General features: G+C 38.1%; 1 protein-coding gene across 4 annotated transcripts in view; it reads right to left on the bottom strand.

The window, feature by feature from the left end:
- WASHC4 (WASH complex subunit 4) overlaps nucleotides 1-24296 on the bottom strand; it is a 55210-nt gene that overhangs the window by 15797 nt on the left and 15117 nt on the right. Inside the window, exons 13-34 of one of the 4 annotated variants that reach the window (XM_032107463.1) lie at nucleotides 24050-24210; nucleotides 21756-21882; nucleotides 20304-20429; nucleotides 18878-18985; nucleotides 17092-17238; nucleotides 16905-16984; nucleotides 15914-16019; nucleotides 15062-15178; nucleotides 13872-14040; nucleotides 13578-13732; nucleotides 11972-12046; nucleotides 11056-11160; nucleotides 9483-9617; nucleotides 8629-8737; nucleotides 7875-7941; nucleotides 7075-7161; nucleotides 6415-6562; nucleotides 6157-6253; nucleotides 5481-5677; nucleotides 4381-4480; nucleotides 3106-3181; nucleotides 31-2365 (exon numbers count right to left, since the gene is read on the bottom strand). In XM_032107463.1, the coding sequence (XP_031963354.1) occupies nucleotides 3114-3181; nucleotides 4381-4480; nucleotides 5481-5677; nucleotides 6157-6253; nucleotides 6415-6562; nucleotides 7075-7161; nucleotides 7875-7941; nucleotides 8629-8737; nucleotides 9483-9617; nucleotides 11056-11160; nucleotides 11972-12046; nucleotides 13578-13732; nucleotides 13872-14040; nucleotides 15062-15178; nucleotides 15914-16019; nucleotides 16905-16984; nucleotides 17092-17238; nucleotides 18878-18985; nucleotides 20304-20429; nucleotides 21756-21882; nucleotides 24050-24210 (2484 nt within the window). In that variant the 3' untranslated portion in view covers nucleotides 31-2365; nucleotides 3106-3113. Of the gene's footprint in view, nucleotides 1-30; nucleotides 3182-4380; nucleotides 4481-5480; nucleotides 5678-6156; nucleotides 6254-6414; nucleotides 6563-7074; nucleotides 7162-7874; nucleotides 7942-8628; nucleotides 8738-9482; nucleotides 9618-11055; nucleotides 11161-11971; nucleotides 12047-13577; nucleotides 13733-13871; nucleotides 14041-15061; nucleotides 15179-15913; nucleotides 16020-16904; nucleotides 16985-17091; nucleotides 17239-18877; nucleotides 18986-20303; nucleotides 20430-21755; nucleotides 21883-24049; nucleotides 24211-24296 lie in introns of those variants that run through there. The other 3 variants (XM_032107465.1, XM_032107466.1, XM_032107462.1) reach the window with 3 other exon arrangements.

The following is a 24296-nucleotide window of genomic DNA, read 5'->3' as shown; positions in this document are numbered from 1 at the left end:
CTGAACTGGTGTTACTGAAAACACTAAGAATGAGGTTCTCAAAATTGCATTTATTAACACAGTTTTATGTACATAATGTTCTCTACTCACAAACCAAAGAGACTGGAGTAACAAAATACCCTTTTGTACAATGAGTTAGGAAACATTAAGTAGTACATTTGGTCCTTTGTACCTGAGAAGCTGAAAACAGCTGTTGATGGACGTCTGATGCAACTCAAATTTCTTTCTGGTTCCAGACCTGCAGAATGTGCCCTTCAGCACCGTGGTGTTGCTGGGGCCACGCAGACTCTTGGTGTCAGGGCTGACAGGGTGTCCATGCTCTGCTTCCACTGCCCTGCGAGGGGCAGGGCACTGCAGCCCCGGGCTTGTGGCATACCGGGCACTGTGACAGGAGTGTGCACGACCCCTGGCAGAGCAGCTGCTGTCACTTCCAGCAGCCTTGGCACAAGGCTGGACACCTGAGGGCAGTGGTGGCAGCTGCCTGCTGGGGGTGAGAGCCTGGCCTTGAGCCTGTTCTGACCCTGTCCTGAAGGAAAAAACTGCTCGACATGTTTTATGTCCCTGCAGCAAATTCATCACCCTCCCTTCTGGCACCCCTGGGAATTCTGAGTGAGCATGTTTGGTTTAGTTTAGGGGATTTTTTGTTTTAGCTCCATTGTCTCATCTCCAGACAACCAGTTAGGGTTCATTTGGTTCCTGTAATTGCAACAGGAGGCCAAAAGCAATAGAAAGAATAGTAGCACCACAGCATGAATTTTGCACCCCTTCCATATCCTTGTGGGGAGACAAAAGGATTTAATGCAACTCAGTGTCACATGTGACATCCAAACCTAGGACCCACCTTGGATTTCAGATGAGAAAAATCTTTCTGCATGTCTATGCTGCTACATGACAAAGAGAAAGAAGGAAATACAAACTACAGTCCTGTATTAGCAAGAATAGCTCTATTATCACTGTACATATTTGTGTTTGTATATATTTTTGCCGCATAGAGTATACATTCAGTCCTCCCAGATTAAACAGGCGTCTATAAAAATAGTCTATGTCTTTCCTCTAGAATTTCCATCACCAGAACCACGTGAATTTGTTAACCACCATACATGAAGACAGTGCTTAGTTCACGTTATGTTCAGCTGCAAAGTCTTACCTTAGCAAGATAGTGTTTTTCCAAAAGAAAAAAAAATGGAGGAGGGAAAATACAAATGCAGATTAGAGTGTGGGCTGTGTCTTGACTGCGCACACTGCCCTAGCAAGGCCATCCTGGGGGAAAGGAACACCATCTATGTGTGATTCTGCTGTTGCTGTGGAAGAAGGAAATGCAGCGCTTGGCCATTCCACTCCATGAACTTACATGACTTCAGCTGAGATGGGAATGTGGAAGGATGTGCACAGCAACTGCAGCAGGATGGGAAGCAGCAGCAAGAATGCTGATCTCGGCAGTGCTACTGAGCGTTCAGTGCGGGCACAGTTTGGTCAAAAAAAGTGTACACAAATTAAAAAAAAAACCCTGTATAAAAGTAAAAAAGCAAAAATATAAATCAAGTAATGCAGCATCCTTTAGGGCAGTTATAATGAATTAAAAATAAAAACTTTAATGAGCCCAGCTGATTTTAACAGTCCACGAAGCTTGTGTGTCGTGTTCTCAGAACCAACAAATGGAATGTTTGTATCAGTCTGGTCTTTCCAGTTGCGACAAAACATTCATCCTTGCTGTCTGAATGTTGAAGTGACTGGCAGGAAAGGACGAATCAGAAGTACATCAGGAATCGTTTTAACCAGTCACCCAAGAGTGGATGGAACCATTTGAACCATTAAAACAAGTATTAAAGCAAGTTTGGTCTAAAAAAACAGGAGTGCCAAAAAAACCCCCAAGGGTAGTTCTCTCAGCTGCACTGACTGGAGTAGTTTATTCTGGTTGGTAAGACCTAGAAGGGTGTTATGTTCTGGGAGATTAAAACACACCTGTGTATTTTAATAAAAATGGTGTTTTCTTTTAAGCTAATTCTAGCTACTTAAGTCAGGAATCCAAGTAACACTTGCACAATCTAGAACCTCTACTTGCAGGCATGGACAGATGTTATATAGAGTTCTCACAGTGTTCAGCAGCTTCTGAGCCTGCAGTGCAATTACTGTTAATAATCAGGCATGTAAGACTGTATGAACAACACATGGTACAGTAGACCTACAAAGGCTAGGAAATACAGAATTGAGGCTGAAACTTGCAATTAGGCACAACATATTCATGAACTGTAAGATCACTTAATAGTTACAGACACCCATCACAGTGTCTGGTCATAAAAGGAAGAGCTGATTGTGGTTCTGTCTTGGCTCTGGATTTCCTTACTTCTGTGGATGCAAATCAGACCTTCGGTATGAAATGAGAAGTAATTTGTTATGTTAACTTTCCTTGTTTTCCCATTCTTTGATAAGGGGGCAAAAACAGGGGAAAATAAATGCCTGACAGGATCCTAAGTTCCCACAGTACAAATACTATCTATAGTAAGAACAAGGTGGTTTGGAATGAAACAGTAATAAGCATTTCCATTTTGTGTAATGGATTTAACATACATTCACAACATACACTGTTACACCCACAGTGTAACCTGTGACTGCATTAAATGCAACAGGACTGCACAATGACACGTCTGAATAATTTTTTGAACAACAGATACATCCAATATCTGGATTCAATTTTTTTTCTCTGGTTGAAGAGATGCCAGTTCAAATCTTGGACCAACAGCCTATGGAGTTTGGGGTTTTTAAATGCTATGATAGAGATGCGAGAATGCATCTAGAAATAATTAAGGATTTTTTTTATCTGCACATCTGTACTTTAAAATAACTACCTCCAAGGTCAACATTTTCTTAAATTATTTTCAATCTAAAGAAAGTGCTGTAAATAATACAAACTCCTGAAAAATAGGAGTTTCTACAGGAAATATAGACAAACACAGACCTAGCCTCACTGGATGCTAGTATACTACTGTACATTTCCTCTTGGATTTAATAGAGCAAGTAAATCAAATCTAGAGCTTTTACCCCTACAAAGTGTTACTGATGAAGACAAGGACATGAGTTATTTGAGTAAGTAATCATCACCCATACCAGCCATGTCATTTCACAACAGGCTCTGCAGGCGTAGAGTTAGAAAGATCTCCGTTGCTTGCTTTACCAGATTCTTCTACAAAAATAAAAAATAAAGACATGGATCATGTTTAACACTCTATTCGAAACAGAACCCCTCAAATCTTAGCATATATATATGATGCTGATGTCATAGCAACATCTGATGCAGAATTTCATGGTCACCATATGCAACCAGACCTTGCAGCACAAGAAGTCCTGACCCTATGAAGAAATTCGTATTTGGGGTGAAAGGTTCTTCAATCAGCAGTACTTGTCTAAAAATTACATATACAATGCTCACACATTTCTCAGAGTCCAAATATCATGGTAGAAGACATAGATACTACCATGTTCAGAACTTTCCACCCTGGTATGCACCTCCAGCTTTACTCACTGCACAACACATGCCTGGGGAACTGAACAGGTGTCATAACAAAGAATATTTAATCTAAAATATAATTAACTGATGTTCTTCAGAATGGTCTCCTACAGACTCCAGAACAGCTCATCTATTCTTACCACAATGCTTGGAGTTGTTTGGATTTGTGTTTGGTGGGTTTTCTCTTGAGCTGAGTATTTATTTGAGCAACTTCACTGAATATGATCAAATGTAAATTCATGCCAAGAGATTTTTTTTTCTTTACAAACTGTTTTTCTCATGTAGAAAAAACCTGAATCTTTTTCTCCTGTGACTGTAATCTCACAGGTCACCTGTGCCTTTGTCAGAACCACAGTGGAGAATTATTCACCAATTCAATTTTTAATATACTGCTCCCTGAGTTTCTACTTGTGTCTGAACTGCATTTCTAGATCTTGATCCTTAGAAGTACTCTCATTTCTTTGGAAAGGATTTTCCCAAGAGAATCTTTCAGAATTCATGAGGGAGAATAGACAAGCAGGAATAGAAATGCAAAAGACCCACATTACCTAGTCAAGAGACCACACCACGAATTAAGATCTTACTCTTTGAATACAGAATTCAATAGGAGACCAAGTACATCATAAACATCTGAATATATATAGTAACTGCATCATCTGCCTATGAAAGTTGAAAACCAGCTGGTACAATGGGTGAAAACCACTTTATTTAACACCAGCTAAGGTTGTCATTGTCAACACTGGTAATTGACGAGGTAAGTGTGATGCTGATCGACCCATGAGCAAGAAAGCAGCTATGAATAAACAAAAAGGACCTTCCCTATTAGGGCACACAATCTCCCTAGCCAAAATGTTCTACATACAGCATTCACTCACCTTCTTTTTCTTTCTTTTCCTGGCTTTCTTCTGCTGCAGTTTTATCTGCTCTGAAAAAAATTCTTGCACTACTTAGTGAGAAATAAAGGAGTTCAAATTCCTAAGGGAAAAGAGAAAGAAGAGGAGCATCAGAGTATCACAAGAATGAATTTGCAGACCGATATAAATGGGATTTTTCAGGAGCATCTTAGGCACCTAGATTTCAGTATCTAAATCACTTAAATGCTCTTGAAAATCCTTCTCCATTCATACCTTATTCACATGCATTTTACAAAGCAAATGTCAGCCTTTACACTAAAGGGCAACTTTAAGCAAAGCAGCATCACTGCAATCCATCACTGATCTGCTGAGGCTGAAAATGAGATTTGTAGCAGCAGTGAGAACTTAGAGCAACTTGCCCATGGAAAACCATGCAAGCCAATAATTTAAATGGCTAAAGGCTTGATCAGTGTCCGAAAAAGGTTCAGTGATGTGGTTTTTTAAACACATAGGACCAAACACAGTGCACACTCCTGGATACCATGAGGGCATACAGGGCCTTATCTATTTCAACAAGACATTACAGAATGTAATCATGGGCTGTAAAACTAACCAATGACAGATTTGTCCCATAGGCTTCTCCAATCACGAGTGAGAAAGCAGCACACCACAGACAAAACCTGAGCTTCTGTGCTTCAAAATTCAAATACACCTTTCCTCTATTTGACAGCTAATGCATCATTCCATTCAGCAGCTCAGAATTAACACTCAGGCAACTCTGAGGGTTCACAGCGTTATGTGAAATCTTTGTCGTTAGAAGTTTAACCATTCTCTCCTATTAAAGCATTTCTGGGTTTAGTTGCATTACATTTCAAACTCCATGGGACAAAGAATTCCAATCAACCAAGTCTTCAAATAGCACAAAAACCGATGGCATTCCCTTCACATCATACACCTCAAGTATTTATGCTCTTTTTGCATTTTTGCTGTAGACAATGCTCTGGATTTTGCTCTCAATGAGCTCCATCAGAACACAGTTACATGATTTGTGATGGGTAAGCGCTGAACCCAAAACAGAACAGAAATTGTTACCAGAACAGGTAACCAGGCCCGTGCTGTACCTGTAAACAAACTTCCAGCCGCTTGTGGGTAAGGTTCATAGTCTGTAGTAGTTTTTCATCTTGATTAGAGGACTGCACGTTCTGTTGCTTAGCTACTGCTCTTATTTCCTTCACATACTTCTCTCTAACAGACTGGAACCAGTGCAGAGAATCAAACTCCTGGTACTGATCCAAAAGCTTCAGAATGTAAGCCACACCTAGTCATTGACAAACCATGTACTAAAGTCAACATGCAATTTGCAAAACATTTTGTGAATGTCTTTAATGGATGAGCCTAAGCTGATAATTTCATGCAAATATAATTTAAACTGTTATTAACTTAGAATTATCTATCAGGAAAAATCACAATAAAGAACAAGCTTAAATTTTTTAAAAACCTCACAACTTCTCCAAATACTTGCATTCCTTCTCATCTGGATGAGAACCACAAGTTTTGAAAGAAACTAGGAAGCACCAATATATGTTAAAACTGTCTGCTCCCATACACAGCTATTCCATGTTTAGGAAATTCTGAACACAACCATAACCCTCAAATCCATTTTACTGAAGCAAAGACAAACCCAATTAAATTATGGAATTTTTAATTATGGGAACAGACAAATTATAAACAAAACTTTTCTTGCAAATACCCATTATGTTGGCTTACCCAAAGGCTAGTGAGGGTGCTGAAACTTACCCATGGCAAACCCATCATCAGTGAAAGCTGCTCCACTTTTGTTCTTCTTATTCAATTTCTCCTTGCAACCGATCGAATGCTCTACAAAATTGAGGGTCTGAAAGAATGAAAGGCTGTCTTGGAATCACAAAGAGACTCACAAATTTCCCAAGGCATAGCCACACATGCTACTACAGTCTAATAACAAAATATTTAAACACAACCCTGATCTGACAAGCCCTTTTTTTAAGTGAGCCCTGGTGCAACGCACACACTCACCAGGGGGGGAACAATGATGTAGAAGTTCCGCAAGTGCATGTTCTTCGGGCTGCGGAACTCGGGAGCAAAGACATCCACCAGCATTTTGAAGTACTCTGTTCCCTCTGCAAAGTTCCGGGTGAGGTCACTGAGCACAGAGTCCAGCTGCCTGCAAGGGATGAGCAATGGGTTACTCAGTTCTGCTAAAAGTCCCTCTGTTTATCCACCTCGGAGGATAACAACCTTCTCTTCACCCTTTGCCTACATCCACAATCCAGGATTTGGAAGGGTACCCTACCTCTACAGCCCATTTGAATCATGTGTCTTTATTTAATTTTCTCAGAAAAGGTCTATGAATAAAATACTTGCATCTTTTTTATCTAAGACCCTGAACATTTTAGAAGTAGAGCTCAGGCACACGGTGAGGAAAGCTTGTTAGCTTTTAAGCAAGGATTTCTTCAAGAAACCAGGTTCTAAGTGTCTATTACTATCAATGCTACTTCACATTTTCTAAACAACTGCTTCTATTTGCTTTGCTTAAAGCAAATATTTTTGCATAAAAGCAGCTGAACTTTTAATATACACACACACAATTAACCAATAGCTGCATTTATAAATATAAAATGACAATTCTCTCATCCCACCCCTGCCCCAGACCTCAAAAGCATGATGTTAGTGTACCTTGCTGCTTTTTGTGTTTCTTCTGAGAGTCCTTCTTCTTTCACCAGCTCTTCAAAGTTAACAATATCTTCCAGATCAGGAACAAACCTGAAAACTCACTGTTTGTTAGGATTATGCTCAACTGTCTGTGTTCACTGAAGTATCTACCCCAATTTATAATTCACTTAATTTCATCTTCGGGGCTTGAACTACTTACTTCAAATTATGTCGTATCTGTCACACCATTCTCATCCAGGCATTATTAACCTCACTTCTAAACACACATCATTATTTGTACTTCTGTTTTTACTGGACTACCATCTCCTCTCTCCAGCACTTGATACTCTTGGTAACTCTAAGTTTACTATTACTTGCAAGAAAACGAACTATTTCTTATTATGTAAAAGTTACTATGTTTTCATGACTGTTCATAAACACAGACAAAACCTATACAGAAAAAAGTATGAAAGGAATGTGTTTTCCAAGTTCCTCAAGGTTTGTATTACTTTTCTTTAATGCACCCTTGAAATTATTTAACATCACAAATTGCTGGATTAAGGACTAATGCCATACATGTGCATTCTATTAACTCTTTTGCCATGTTTTCCCATAGAATTTGTGGTTTTTTAGTGATTTATGTGTATGATTGTACAGTGCTGAATCCCAGCACTGTCTTCAATAATTCCACTTAAATGAAGGCATATAAAGGGAACTTTTCAAAATGTATAGGGGATAGGTAAGGGCACAGGGAATATCAGCAAGAATAGAGAGCAAGGGGAAGAGAAGGAGCAAAGAGGAAAATGAAATATTTGTGGAAATACCTAATTGCACTACTACAGCAGTGAAGTCCACCAGATCTTATCATTCGTACATAGCCCATAGCATTGCCTTTAAAAACAAGAAAAAACAAGGAAGCAGTTTATAATTACTTAAATACACACACACTCTCACAGCCTATAGGAGCTATGAAAACGTAAATTGAAGTTGCCACGTAGTTCTGGCAAAGAACTTGGCTCTGAAAGCCAAGTTATAAAAGTTAAATTGAACCCTGCTATCAACAGTCTATGCAGAGAAATAAAACAAAAATACATCATCAAGCAAGGGTTTGTTCACTTTTGTACAAACTCTTTTCACTGGGCACATTAAACACTTGCAAGTTCAGATCAGTCCTGCACATCTACAGCATCAGTGGCTGAAAATAGCATTGTCACATCATGCATTACTCAAGGATACTTCAGCAGGATGAATGGCCATTTTTTTAAATACATGAACTTAACAGTAATTGGTTTTTACTAGGAAACAACACTCAACATGGATAAAAGTCAGTTGCATAACACAGAACTGAAAGGGAACAGGAATCTATGCAATCTGTAACTCTGTTGGAGATTAGGACATGCAATGGCCATTTCTGTGCAATTAGATGAGAGCATTTATGTAGCATGGGCTACAAGTGAACTACTTTCCATCTGACTGGAATTAAATCTACCTTTAGCCTGAGCTAAAAGGTCAGTTACTAGCTGATGAAGAACTCTTCCATTTAAAAACATTTATAACATCTTAGACAGCATTTCATACCAATTTGACTTATGAGTTGTCTGAACTGGTCAAGATAGCTCTGGCCATCCGGGGTTATTCCAAGTTTTCTGATGCCACGGTTGAATTTATCTGCTCTTTCAAAGGGATACTAGAAAAAAATTTTAGAATAATTTGTAAGAATAATTACCTACCCTTAGAAAAAAATCTTTTCATCACATCAATAGAATTCTATTTGTAATTTAGTTTTACCCCACATTTACAGCTTTATTTTTTTATAAATCATACACCTGCTCGTCTGTACTAGTTCACAAGGCTCATTTTACTGAGTCACTTCTGCAAGTTGACAAGTGAAATAGTTTTACTGTGAACAAGAAAGTATTCCTAAAACAAATAAGCCCTTGACATGCAAAGAAGCTAGCAGTCTATTTTACTAAATACATTGTCTCTCCCATTTTTGAGAAAATTTTCTAGCATGCAAAATCAGACCCTCACTCCCAAATCCTGACATACTGGAATGAGTATTTTGAATCCAAAATGATCACATCATTTTGGATTCAATTCAAGTAAGCTTATTGTTCAAAACTGAAAACTCTTATGCATGAGTTGGACCAGAAGTTTAGAACCTCCAATAGACTACAACTCCATCAAATCATCCTAAAGACATGGAGAGAATGATTTTAGCCAACTCCATATTTACAGAGCAGACAGAATGAAACAAAGGCCTCCTGAATACAGGTATTGGTAACACTGCATTTTGCTAGGACAGAAGCTGTCCCTTTGTCAGGGGATACACATTTAAATAATAGGAGTGTTATGGTTTGGTGCACCTTCAGTCACATGAAAGTAGCACTTCTTTTAGCAAATTACTGTACAGCCTTCAAAAACTACTATACCTTGTGATCATTTTGATCCTTGACTTCCCTGAAGAATCTGATGTCTTTGATAAGTCTGGATTTGATATGTTCATCATACATGAACTGGCTAAAAATGTAAAACTTTTTCCTCAAGAATTGGTAAGTGAAGTTTACCTAGAAGACAAAAAGAAAGAAAACAGTCAATTCAAGAAAGTTAGCAAAGTAACAAATACATCTAACACCCTGTTTTCACCAGATGCCTAAGTAACTTCTAATGCAAGTTCTCAACTTACTTTAATTTCACTGTTTTCAAAGAATAAGGAAAAATGAAAAACCATTCTCCTGGAAGGCCTACTCTCTTCCAGGAAAGGCAGAGGGACCAAAGGACAAGTTCAGTATTTCAGTTGATCACCTGCCCTACACAGCCATTAGTTTGTTTGGAATATCCTGTAACTGTCCTTTTGAAACAATACAAGCATCAAGTTGAAACAGGCAGACATGACCAACTTCCTCAGCATCTGCATAATCTCCTGGCACCATTTTTTCACTTCCTCAAAGTTTTCTAAAACATTTTCTCAAAAGGCAGAAGTACACTTCTATGGTACATATCTCAATACTTCTCATGTCTGCAAAAATAACTTCACTCACAATCAGAAGTGAATAAATCTACATCACCAAAAAATAATTTGAGTAGCAGCATTTTCTGAAAAAGTCCCCACTCTCCCACAAAAAGTGAAAGAAATAATTAAAACTTTATTTTTAATAATTCCCACTTCGAAAATAATGACTTGAGAGTGGGTTCAATATTTTAGTAAGTTCCTTTCTTTTGGTTTTTTTGGGGGTTTTTTTTGGGTTTTTTGTTTGTTTTGGTTTTTGTTTTTTGGTTGGGTTTTTTTTTGTTTTTTTTTTTAATGGAGCTAGAAGAATAGAAAAAAGGAAACAGCAACAACGTGGAAGTCAAGCAGCAGACTGGAAAGCACTGACCTGAAAACACCTTTATCATTGTATCCAAACTTGAGAATCCCAATGATAAAGTCCTGCTGTAGCAGACACAAGGCACCTCTTTGCATTTACCTTGCAAAGAGGCAAATGCCTTTGGCTGTTAAAATGGCCACCTACACCTCAGACATCATTAAAAGCCTTGCAATAAGAAGTCAGTTTTCCAACAAGTGATTAGAGGTCTGTAGCTTTTATTTTGCAAATTGGAAGGCTGATAGTTCTTAAGCATAGCAATTACAAGAAGAACTTAAAAAATTAACATTGCATTTTCTCAAGATTTGCTTTAACTGCAGCAAAAGTACCTGTCTACTAAGCAGCAAATCAGGCCATAACGTCAAGGACAGTCCAACCAGAACATCTGACTCTCCTTTGATGTAGTTTTAAATCTCTTCATTAATTTTTATATAACAACTGGAAGTGATAACACTCCCAACAGATTGTGATATCCATTTGTGCCACGTCCAAGAACTGATTTGTTTTATTAATTCACACAGAACATTACTACTGCATTATTAAAACTGCATAACCAAATAAACTATTAGGAGATGCAAGGAGAAGGTTTATGTGCATAATCACAAACAAGTAATCCAACAACAGTGCAAAAGATACTCACTGTTGTGTTCATGATTCCTGTTCCGTGAGTTCGAATTGAATTAGCAATGTGTCGGATATTGATGGTGTTCAAGTGTTTGTTATTACTTGTTCTTTCAATGAAGATCTGGGAGGCAGGGAGGGAAAAATAAAGTTAATTACCTAAAACTGGTTCTGTGATGAATTACTGATCTAAATAGCCTATACCTTATTTCTGAGAGCAGCTAATATCTGGTACTTAGGGAAAGAACCAAGAAAATACAGCATGGATACAATGAACTTTATCTGGTAAATTTTTCTGATTTCTACAGCTGTAATTCAACAATTCCAAGGCAGATGTTGCACTCAAGACTCCCATATTTATTGAGATTATATCCTACATTAAGGTGTCTAAACTCTTTTGGCACCTGTTTGTACTTTTGACCCCACACAGACCACAGCAATGAGTTCCACTACTGAATTATGAGCTATGAAAAAAGTACTCTTTTCTTTCAGGAAGCCACTCATTTTTGTAGTGAGCCCCTCATTCTCACATTGTGAGAAACCCCAAAGGTTTGCTCTCTGTCCATGTTCTCCATGTCAGCCGCTGCTTCATCTCTCCAATAACCCATTTTCAGATACACATTTTTCAAGCTCAGAAATCATGTACTTACTATGCCCTTATAGAGCAGCCAATTATCCTTGCTGCCTTCTAGTTTCACTAGAAAATTGACATGGAGTGATCCTACTGCCATAACATATCCAAAATACGCTACATAACAATCTAGAAGACCAAGCCACAGCATCCCCAAGGATGTTTATCTAAAGTAGCAATACTATTTTATAGCCTCTCACTACACATGTTCAGCCTGGACTTTTCTTTCATGTACTCTACTCTGCATTTCACAATCCCTTCAAACTGGAGCCAACTGCCTGGAAAAGTATGGGAAATACCTTACCTGATTGTTCAGATTGTAGAGGTAGCGGGATACAAAAACATGAATATTTCTCATGATTTCCAAAACATCCAGACCCTGAAACAATATTATTTATTGAGAATGACTATGGTAAAACTTCTTCAAGAACTACTGACACATCTAACCACTAAGGTGCAGAAATACTGTTTCTGCAGTTACTTGAAGGTATTTTAGAAAGCAGTGGGTTTTCTCTGCAAAATGAAGAACCTCTTAACACTTTTTGTTCAATGTCTGCAAGATAATGCTTAGAGGAGAAAAAAGCAGCTCAGCCCATGTTTTAACATTTACACTTCTGCCTCTTTCTTTCCAGCTTCCCCTGAAAGAGAGGAATCCTCCAGCCTATTCCACAAGGCACAATTAAACAATAAAAAACCTAAAAATTGAGATTTGTCTGTTTTCAGATTCTAAAATATAGAATCTTGCCTTAGAGATTTCTACAGACATATAGATGTCTATGGAGAAATAAGCACCTAGCTACTTTTATTTAATATTGTTTAGCCCAACCTAAAAGACTGAGGTTTGCTATTTACAATATAAATTTTACAATTGTTTACACATTTTTCCCTAAGGAATCTCTTAATTATCATTGGGCCTAGAGATGATGCTATTTAATTTATATACCCTATTTCCAGTTGTGCCAGGGATTTTATCAGGCTTTTGAGGCTGGGGGTTATGAAGTGTGGGGTGTGTCTTTGTTTTGAAGTAAAGCTCATACCAGAATGAATGTTATGAAACCAATGTAGTGAAATTGTTTAATTCTTTGTAACAATGTACTGACCAAATATGGCCAGTAGAAAACCAAAGCTGGAAACAGAAGCTGATCTACAGCACTTTTGTGCCAAAAATCCAGCTGGAGTACTTAGTTCTACACCCTCTTTCAACTTAGGAAGACACAGCCATCACGAACATTAGCAAAAAAGGGGCTGTACTTCTAAGAGCTTTCACCAATGTGTTAACCCAAATGAGGGAATGAAGCAAACTGCCAAAAATATCCAAGATATTAAAACTCTTGAAGGAAAGTCTTCAAAATATAGACCCTGTAACAGTGAATATCATCACCATTAACTTGATGGCACTACAACTTTATTCTGAATGGCACCATGTTTAGCAGCTTTTAGGAGGCTCTGAGCCACTCTCCTATAATCTAATTCACAGATGTCCAAAAGTCCTCCATGTCCAGCCTGGGAAATAGTTTCTCTTGATGATGACAAAGCAGAACCTGCTAAAAAGCTAGCAATAAACTAGGGGAAAAGACTCACCACTCAAAGGTCATTCCATGCTTTTAACAGTTGTCTGGATCTACTGCTTGCCAAATTGCTAGCTGAATTTTCAAGAAAACATTCTCTGACTTTGCATACTCAATTAATTTCATTATGTTAAAAAAATGAACAATACAAGCCCAACCTGATGTTAACTGATATCAGTGTGACCTCCAAAGGCAGATAAAGATCCTGCCTCACAAATCAACCAGAAATTAAAGGTCACTTATTCCAAAGAGTTCTCTGCTCTTGGGTACTTTAATTTCAATTACTCAGTCCTATGACAGTGGAATGGAAGAAGTTCTATTCCTGTCCTGTGGGCACTGTACCTGCTCCAGAGTCTGGCTGGGAAGGTGTGCCTCAGTCATACTTAAACCATAGCGCTGGGTTGCCAAGTTTCTCATCTCACTGTAGGTGGCCCAGTCGTGAAGAGCTACGGTCGTTAAGTTGTAGAAGGTCTTGTCCAAGTAATGAGTTACATAAGCTGTGAACACACAGAAGGATGAACTAAAATAATGCTACCTATTTAGTTAGGAAAGTGTGGAAAGAAGTGAAAAGATATACAAAGCCCAAGTATAAGAGATGAAAATAACAGAATCAAGCAAATGTACAACTCCCCTCACCTTTTATGTCAATGAATCGATTGAAAAAACGTATTGGGTTCAGAAAGAAGAAGTGAGCCAGGTCCTTCATGCCAACTCTGAAGGGGTTTCTGTCATCCAGCTTCAGGTGTGTGTGAACTGATAAGCGCAGGTCCTTTTCTATCTCTTTACACAATTTGTCCAGCAAGTGCTATTCAAGAAGTTTAAATTTAAAAAAAGAAAACACACCAAAACCCCAAACAAGCATACAAAAAAGCAAACCACAAAAAAAGGTGATGTTCAGTGTCCATTTACAATGCTTGGTTAGCAGAATCAACACTTCTCTGCAGATATGTGTAACACTGATGAAACTAGTGAAGAAAGCTTTGCTTTGGTAGGGCCACACAAGTCAAAGTCAATAAATACTTGGGAACCAGAAAGCTATTCATTTCCTGTGCTCTTGTTCCAGTACCCAATGGCAAGAAAAAGTTACACAGTTCAGAAAAGGTAAAGGTGTAACTACTCAACGCCATCTTTTACATGACTAAAACTTCCACGGGAGTTTAACACAACTTACACTCAAGTATTCTCATTTCTCATTTTAAGGGGAACTAGGCTTAAGGCTATCTATCTAAATAGTACGAACTAATTCAGTGAGGAAGAGTCTTACAATAAGAAATTTGGTCTGATTCTCTGAATAATCTGTAATGTTTGGTCTTGAACTAGTCAAATAAAAAGCATAGTTCAAAGGTTAAAAACTAGGACTCGGGAAATCCAAATTTGCATTTTCTTTGTAAAACCTCCTTCATAATTCTAGATAATAATTCAGTCAAGAGGCCATCTGTATTTGCAGACCCTTCACTACTAAAAGTCATGCATGCACACTAAGAACAGTAGCATTTATTTTAGGCATTCATCCAAACAGAAGCTAATCTGACAAAAAGCACTCCTCTGTCTGCACAGCCAAATCTGTAACTGAAGTTTTGTTAATTTACATAATTTAGAGTGCAGTATTTTCATGTTCCCAGCCAACACAGATACCATTAAAAATGGGTCTTAACCAGCCAAAATCATCAGTCAAAATAAACACTTTCTTATTTATTAAAATAAAGAACCAAAGTTCTTTGTGCAATTTTTACAGATCATATCAGATTTGCTACAGTAGATGCTAATCTGAGCTAAAGATATTTCAAGCACAGTGCTGTGTTTAATTCCCAACCACAACCAATTACCTCATTGAGCACTTCCATGATTTCTCTGTCATAGCATTCCAGAAGCACCTCGTAAGATTCCAAGTGTCTTGCATGCATCATAGCAGGTACACAGTCCCGTAGTGCACTAAACATATACTTATTAAAAAATATATATTATTAACAGACAGATATATCACCAGCAACTCAAATAGAGTTCAAAGCTAACAAAAATCAGAATCACTAGTCTGCCCATTTTTATTAGAAATGGACTTCATAAACCCTACTGAAGTGTCATGTCCTTAACCTGAAGTACTATTTGCTGCTGACTGGAAGATCCCAAGTATTAGCTATTTCATCAGAAATTATTTGCACTTTATTCATTTCAGTACTGTACAACCATGGAACAGACGATTGATTTTTATCAGGATTATCATGCCAAAGCACGATTCACATCTGCAGCTAGTACATAGTACTTCAACAAGGGGAGAAGAGATAAGGGGTGGAAAAAGCTACAGGACAACTATTCAACACAGAACCACTGAACACAGTGGTACCTGCTTTAGAAATATGTAACCACAATGACAAACAAAGGCTTTTAATGCTGAAGTCTAGCAGGTGTTCATTTCAAATTAGAATGAAGAGAGGAACAAAGAGACAGGCACAGAGATACAGAATTAACAACAGCAACCTGACATTTTTTAAAGAAATCTAACAGATAGATTTAGAACAAAGATTGCTTTTATATCCTCCAGACTGAGGAGAAATGTCTGACTCAGTAGTAGCCAGGGATTTACTTTTTGAGCTTTCCATTTAAGAGCTTCAGTCTAAGGTTTATCATCTCTTCATCTGAAGCTGTCACAACAGTTAGTAAGTTGTAACATTACTACTTACATGTAGTCTAGCAGAATCCACTGCACTTTCATAGACATCATCTAAATAGATTGGAAAGACAGCTCGATGCCAGTACAAGAAACAACAGTCACATTGTGCCCGAACTCTGGAATAAAAGATTAACTGTTAGACACAGATTTGGAAGAAACCATTCTTCTAACACAGTGAGTGTGTTTTAACTAAAGACAAGTGCATTTCAGGCCCAAGTTTTACATCATTATTTAATGTTCCAGATGCACTGACCTTCAGAAGTTCCTTGTTAAAGAACTTTTTATTTCTTTTTTTTCCACTAGCCTATTTATAAATAAAAAGTACCTGCTTTAGTGAAAAGATTTACTCAGTCTCTGAAAGATTTAAATCTTACATTACAGTGAAGTCCTAAACAACCATTTTCTTATTACATGCCTTAATTAGTAGCCTAGAGATCAAACATACATTCTCTAATTTTCTCCTGTGAGTCAAAGGAGAAACAGGCCTCTCCCAATACAACTTGTCTACATTATTCCCAGGATTTTATCTCATGAGTCAACCACTGAAGGTGTTTTTCTCCCTCCATAAAAACTGCATGGAACACAGATATTCACCTGGTTTACAAATGGCCAGCATGGTATAACTTGAGTGTGCACTGAAACTACAGCAGCAGTAAAAACATGGTGTCACATGTGAACTAACAGCCCAGTCTCCCAAACAGACTGGTACTAACTCATAAATTTTGGGGTTGGGTTAAGGGGAACACTTCAGCTTATCATAAAACCAAGTCATCCAAGAAAGTGATAGAATTTCTAAACAATCAACAGTCAGGTGAAATATAACTTGCCCAAAGACAAGTGAGCTTCAGACCTAACTCTGGAATTCTTTCTGTCCATCCCTGGTCTACAAAACATGCAAAAATCTCCACCAGCATGCAGAGACCAGATTTTGACATTCATACAGTGAAGACCCAGCTGCCCCAAGACACTGCTGCCTTCTATATTCTGCTGCCACTGCTTACCTCTCTGTGAGTTCACTGATCAAGTCCAGTTTTTTCAGAACTAACTGAAGGGGAATAAGTTCCTCGTCTTTAAATGTTTTCTGTAGAAATGAAGAAAAAAAAAATAAACACGAGATCACAAGATGATATTTTTTCATAGGACACTCTACCAAACAAATGAAGGGCTTGGAACAATCATGGCACTCACCATCTGTGTTCCCACACTCAGTGCAAGGGAAACAATCAGTCGCCTCTGTTTCGTACTTGGCCCATTTAGGGTGTTCTCAGCCAACACTAAAGCAGAGAGGACATCCAGGCGTTGCTCACTGTACTTTTTATCAGAAATTACCCTTTTCTTGATAACAAAAAGACACAGAAATTCAGAGAAAAGTTACCTAAGCCCAAAGGCAATAGCTTACTATTTCTTCTTTTGTGCACTTGTCATAAATTGAGTATTTCTGCACACAAGTTATGTTTTGTGAACAGACGTAACTGAATGCAGATTCACTTACTCTGTCAATTCAGTGATATTACCTATCTATAAACTTGGAATATGTGCAGCCAACATGGACATAGGGTAGGTCATACAGTACACAAACACTGTGCAAGTTGCATGAGAGTGCATGGCAGTTTTAGTTCTAACGGACATGTAATTTAAATTTTTAATCAATGACTCCCAGTTGTTGATAACAAAATTCAGTTTACAGCTGAAAAGCCATGAGACATATAAACATGGTAATAACGACAGCTTACAATTTTCTACAAACTCTAATGTACCAGGAAGATGAAGTGCAAACTTATTTGCATGAACAAATGAAAGGAACCAAGTGTAATGGCAAAAAAGTGGAAGTCACAGATGTATTTGTGAGTAGCAGAGGGACGCAGAAGAGGAAGTTTCACAAAAGAGTTAAATAAAACATCTTCCACACGTGTTGTGTGCTCAGCATGAAGCTCCTAACCTCATCTGCTGTGTGTCTTAGACCTTACACCACTTAGAAACAAAGCAGAGCAGATAAAAAGAGCAGTACTAATGGATCCTTCTATTTACCAACATTTTGCCTTTTACATATTTTCTGATAAGTAGTCAAAATATCAAGGACGGCTCACATATGTGTTCTTTCCAATATCCTTCAACAGAAGTCTTAGCATATTTCTATGCATTTAAAAATAACTGTAATGTAATTACAGATACCATTTGAAAAGTTTCTGAAAGGCATCTCTCTCTATATATATATGTGTACTCTTTGAAGAGAAACAGTTTTTCTTAGTAACTTTAAAGTTTGGAACCTCTTCAGTTCATGCTATTCCTGCTACATATATATATATATATCTATATATAAATTTTTTATAAGTACAACTATTTTTTTGCTTACCCTAGAAAATATAGAGATGCCAGATACATAAATTGAGATTACAGCCAAATAAAAAGGAAATTTAATAGCTGCACCAGTAACAATAGCACACATCCTTTGTAATTCTGCTACTGAATGTGATGAAAGAATAAAACCAATCAGTAATACATCAGAACAGGCATACTAAAGTCTCATTTTCCCATTTGCCCTGAATTCTGAAATTCAAGATTTGATAAGCAAAAGAAGCCATTTTATCTCACAGTGAAATAGAGAATTTATGCCCACAGTAGGTTCCTGTAAGCCATCATGTACTGCTATTTTTCCAAGAAGACAAAGACTTAAATAACAGGCTGTTTGCTTAGACCTGCAACAGATTGCTTTATGAATGTGCATCAGAAAAGAGGTAAGCAAAGGTCAGTTTGTGAAAATTCACCAGAAATAAAATCTAAAAAGAACACAAGAGGAAGATAACAAGAGATGCAGCAGTTTAGAGGAAGAGGGGAATCATTCTTGGTCAAAAAACAGATAACCATCTATGCTGTACAGTTTTCTAGGTAGAAGCTTGGAACTACAGGAAAGCTTATAAATTTTGAAACTACCTAGATAGGACGAAGATTAATTATTAGAACTTGGATTACATACCTTGGCCACAGAAATAGAGTGAAGAGCCTGATACTGCAGATGCTGAGTGATGTGTGTCACAGAGTCTGCCACAACCATGCTCCTTCGGTAAAACATATGTTCTATTGCCTGAAGTCAATCCCAAAACACATTAGTTCATGTAGTTACTAAAACTGCTGCCTTTAGAATCTGGCTTTATGTGTGACTCATCCACACTGCAAATACAGACTCTTTCCACTTTGTAATGTGCTGCCACTAGCATTTACAATTAACCCTTAGAAACCAAGAAGACCAAGCTATTCAGGAGCATAAAAAAGTTTTAGGGTTGATTTAAGTTTTGTTGTTTTGGTTTTTTTTTTTTTTTCAGTTTTGTTCACCACTGCTTCCAGAATTTATCCCAAAATAGAGTACCTTTCTTTTGGAAAAAATACCAGGAGAAATGTGCAGTCCCCCATCTGGGGAGGAACAATCCCCCATATACCAGTATATACCAGGAATCATCCACCATACCAGGAAAGCAGCTTGGAAGGAAAGAACCTGGGGGGTCCTGGTGGACAGCAGGTTGAGTGCAAAGCAGCAATGTGACCCTGTCCCAAAGAAGACCAATGGTAGCTTTGGCTCCAATGGACAACACTTTGCTGGCAGCTCGAGGGAGGTGACCCTTCCCCAGTTCAGCACTGGTTTGGCCACATCTGGAGTGCTGGTCCAGTTCTGGGCTCCTCAGCACAAGAGAGACATGGACACACTGGAGACAGTCCAGCCAAGAGCCATGAAGATAATTCATGGACTGAAGCATCTCACATGTGAGGAAATGCTGGGAGGGCTGAGACTGTTCAGCCAGTGGAGAAAAGGCTTGGAGGGGAATCGTATCATTGTACATAAATACTTGGAGGGAGGGTGAAAAGAAGATGGAGCCAGGCTCTTGTCAGAGGTGCCCAGTGACAGAACAAGGGGCAATGGGCACAAACAAACACAGAAGTTTCCCTTTGAACATCAGGAAATGCTTTCTTACTATGAGGGTAACCAAGCACTGTCACAGCCTGCACAGCCTGGCTGCCCAGAAAGGTTGTAGAGTCTCCACCCTTCGAGATATTCAAAAGTCATCTGGACACTGCTCTGGACAACTGGCTCTAGGTGTCTCTGCTTGAGCACAGATAGGATGGACCAACGACCTCCAGAGATCCCCTCCAACCTCAACCATTCTGTGGCATCAACTAAGGAAGCCAGTTAGAAGCTATGAATAAAAAAAACCCCAAAACAAACAAACAAATGAACAAAACCAGTCCTAGCCCTCCAAATCTATTCTCTAACCAAACCACTCACAAACAAGAAGCCAGGCATGCAAAACCACTTCCCATCACAGTTTTTTTTTTTTAAATATGGGATATTTGGTCAACGTTCTCTGTAATTCCTACATGAAATAGACAATTTTCATCCAGTGACCTACCTTCAGAAGCTCCACAAGTCTGCACAGGGCTTTTACTGAGGTTTTGGTCACAGGTTTTTGCATTGACATGTAAAGATTCATTGTAGTTTTAATGATGGTGCTAAGACTGTATGCATAAAGAAAACCCTAAAAATAAAATGAATACAAGGGGAAGAAAAATTAAAAATTAATATTTCCACAAGTCAATAAAATAAGTCCTCTCTGTTTTGTTTCATACATGACAGACAGCTAACTTTTGCCCCTGCACAACAGAGAGCTTACCACTCCACTAAATTAAACAAGCATGAGATCCCAAAGCTGAATGAGACCCTTTTATTAGCAGACACTACGAAACTGCCTATGACTCATTAGATCATCTGATTAACCTCTTCTAAAGCCATTCCAATTAAACACAGGTTAGTGAGTTGAATAATCACAGAGCCTCAAAACAATTTCAGTCTATTGTAAACCAACCCATCAAACAATTCCCAACTCACCAAGAAACATCCTATCACAAAAACAATCTAAACCTTCCAGATTCTGTGGAATAAATACACTGGCAGTATTTACAGTTTTACACTTTCTAAATAGAAATGTCCATCTCACAGTAAAGATACCAGTCATCTCTACATAAACACATTCTAGGCTTTTAAATACAATGCTGATTATATACAACATGACAAAAAATTACTAAACTTATTTCAAAGAAAAAATAGTAACAATAAAAAAAAAGAGAAAAAGAGACTAGGAAAAGACAAAGTGGTGTAGGGAACTCAGTTCAGTATGGAACAAATTTTTAAGTCCATTGCAATTAATTCAAATGTAAGAACCAGAGAGCCTAGTACATGCTTGTTTTTAGCTAAAGAAGATTCAAGATCATGCTTTTTTCACACACCTATTCTCATCAAATTTCTGTCAGGCAGATAGATACTTATAGAAACTAGCAAAAAATAAATTCAGAAATAAGATGCATCTTACATTAAGACTACATGCTGTTAGTAGGCCAAAAGAAAACCAGCTGTCTTGGAACGTAGTAAGATTCTTGTAAAGTATCATCACTAGGCAAAGCACAATGAAACAACACAAAACCTTTACTGGGAGTATGTATTGTCCTAAATAAAACTAAATTAAGACACTGGTTCAGTCCACCCTACATACCTCATGACTCAAAAGGAAAGAAAACCAAAACCTTTACTACAAGAAAATGAAGCTTTCTTGGTTTCCTAAGTCAAGAGAAAAATCCAAAATTCTAGCCACTGAATATTTAGTCATAGTTCCTTTCCCCATATTCTTTATCAAAAGACCTTTTACAGATTTTCTTGGAAGAGTACTGGGCTTTACAAGTTTTATAAGAATTCCCACACTGTGAAATAACACACCAATGATCACAGAACTGCTGTGATTTCTTTTTATGTTCAACAACTTGCACCAAAACATCAGATTGCTGCACCACCACATTAGAAGACTGCACACCTGGATGAAGACATTGCAGCGGTTAGAAAGATCTTCAGAGAACTTCGTCGCGCGTTGCTCCTTGGACAAGACAGATTCCATTTTTGTCATCCACGAGCTCACAAAAACATAGTATGAGTGCATATCTCTGGGGAAGGAAACAGGGAATGTTGCTCACTTCAAGTAAGAAGATTATGAAGATTTTCTTTTCTTATTTCTTTCCAAAACCTTAAGTGTTGCAAGGGAAATATTTTAAACTTTCAGTCCCCAAAATAAAAACTCACCATTCCTAAAAGTATCAGAACCCTATACTCATTTACATTTTAATTCTCTGTAGGCAAGGATTAGTTACTCTGCCAATTATATCTGTACAATGAGTCAAAAATCATCTACTTTTCAAGAGAACGCAGGGCCCTCTTAGCAGTGCATATATTACACTTCCTTAAATTAAAAGGCCACATAAAACTGCTAGAAAGTGCTTTTAAACACTAGACAGAAAAGTCCAACACTGGTGCCAATTTTTTTTCCTCCAAGTTTGAATTTCTGCTGCTTACACACACCCAAAAACACACACACCCACAGACAAACAAATATAACTTGTCATTACATCAATGCCAGACTGGACTGCTCTTAAGTAACATCATTCTACAGAAGTGTATCTGTTTGAATTACACTAGTTGTAATTAAATGGTTAAGTAGAGCTAAATAGAGAATCGTGACACTGCAATACAACTTCTTACAGCAGATGTAGCTGGGAAGTATTCAGGTCATTGATTCCATTGCCAAAAATTACACTTCTAAAGAGTCCTCATATTCAGGGAATAGTCCAATGCAAGGATTTGTAAACAAGCAAGAAAAGGTTACTTGCACAGTTCAAATCAGCAGATGCAAAAATCTGGATTTTATTACAATATCCTCAAAATTGTGTGTACAAAGTAGGGCAACAAAGCTGGAGAAGGAGCATAAGCCCTGCAAGAGAGCTGAGGGTGTTCAGCCTGGAGAAAAAGAGGTGCAGGGAGACCTTACTGCTCTCTACAACTCCCTGATAGGAGAGTTTAGTGAGGTGGGGTCTGGTCTCTTCTCCCAAGAGGAGGTTTAGATTGAATATTAGGAAAATTTCTTCACCAAAAGGGTTGTCAAGCACTGGAACAGGCCGTCCCGGGAAGGGGTTGGGTCACCATTCCTGGAAGTATTTAAAGATGTGGGCCTTAGGGACATGGTTTAGTGGTGAACTTGGCACTGCTGAGATACAATTGGACTTGATGATCTTTGAAGCCTTCTCCAAGTTAAATGATTCTGTTTCTATGAAATGTATTTGAATACCCAGAAGTTTTTCTCAACTTTTTCTTAATCTTAAGACTTGTACCACTGCCCAAGACCAGAAGCAAAGCAGCAGTGCAATTATGCCCTATCTAGGAATTGAAGCCCAGGAAAGAATTAAAGCCAGGAAAAGGTGGATTGAAAAAGAAACAGGGCAGAAGTGAAAATAATCTGTCAGAGAATCAGGCACAGAGCTGCTTTTTCTCCTTCCCTCCTCCCCTCCAACTCAGTTCTGCCAGTTTGCTTATTGCATTGGAAGGCAACATGCAAAATATAAGTTTTTACTGCCATTCCACAGACCCCAGTCTCCACTTTCTTCTTTTATTCTGAAACATACAAACCTTAGCCCTGTCATCTTCCTGTGCAGTACACTTGTTCTTAAGACTAACAGCTAAAAATATTCCATCTCATCTTTAAGCATATTTTAGAAGAGAAAGAGGTGAGCTGCACACTACACGCAGAACACAAAACAAGAGAGGCTTTTTTCAAATACAGATAATTTCAAAGACCATTAAACAAGCAATAAAAACAGTCACAAAGAAAGAAATGCTTGCAAAGAAAATATCATCACCAAGCAGAGGTGAGCTCTAGTATAAGCCTACTAGCAGCTTACCTCCATAAACACATAGAAAGCAGAGAGCCCTAACAGAAAACAAAGCATCCCAGGTTCCTAGACACTAGTTTAAAAAACAAAAGGGAATTTGAAAATATGGAAACAGAAGTAACTGAAACAAATATTCAGAACTGCCAGGAATACTGTTATTTTGGTGTAATAATATATATTTTTCGGAAAGCATGACATGAAAAGCAGCTTAGTTTTGGCCAAAACTTTTTGCAGCAACACTGACACACACTCACTGCTGCAGTGAAGTGGAACAAGTGACTAACACCACTGAGAGACACTACACAGCATGTTACTACACTGAATGAAAAAGCCCACGTGCTTATAACGTAATTGCCAAACAGCTTCATGAGGCAGTATTTAGGAAGCATACTTGGTAAGTGACTGTGCCCTCTGCTGTAAAAAGTTCTCCCTTTGTGTTTTAACTGTATGAATACTTTTCTTGTCCAGTAGTTTGGCAGCAGCTGGAATCTTCTGGATCAGAAAGTTGTCAGCAAACCAGATAATGTTAGCTGTTAATGTAATGGCTGGTACCTGGGGAGAAAAGAAAAAAAAAGAGGAGGAAATACTACCACTAAACACAATTAACACAGTTCAGTTTATTTCCGTGTAACTGTTTT

The sequence above is a fragment of the Corvus moneduloides genome, chromosome 4 (assembly GCF_009650955.1).
Source record: "Corvus moneduloides isolate bCorMon1 chromosome 4, bCorMon1.pri, whole genome shotgun sequence".
NCBI classification, from domain to species: Eukaryota; Metazoa; Chordata; class Aves; order Passeriformes; family Corvidae; genus Corvus; species Corvus moneduloides.
This window is presented reverse-complemented; position numbering and strand designations above follow the sequence as displayed.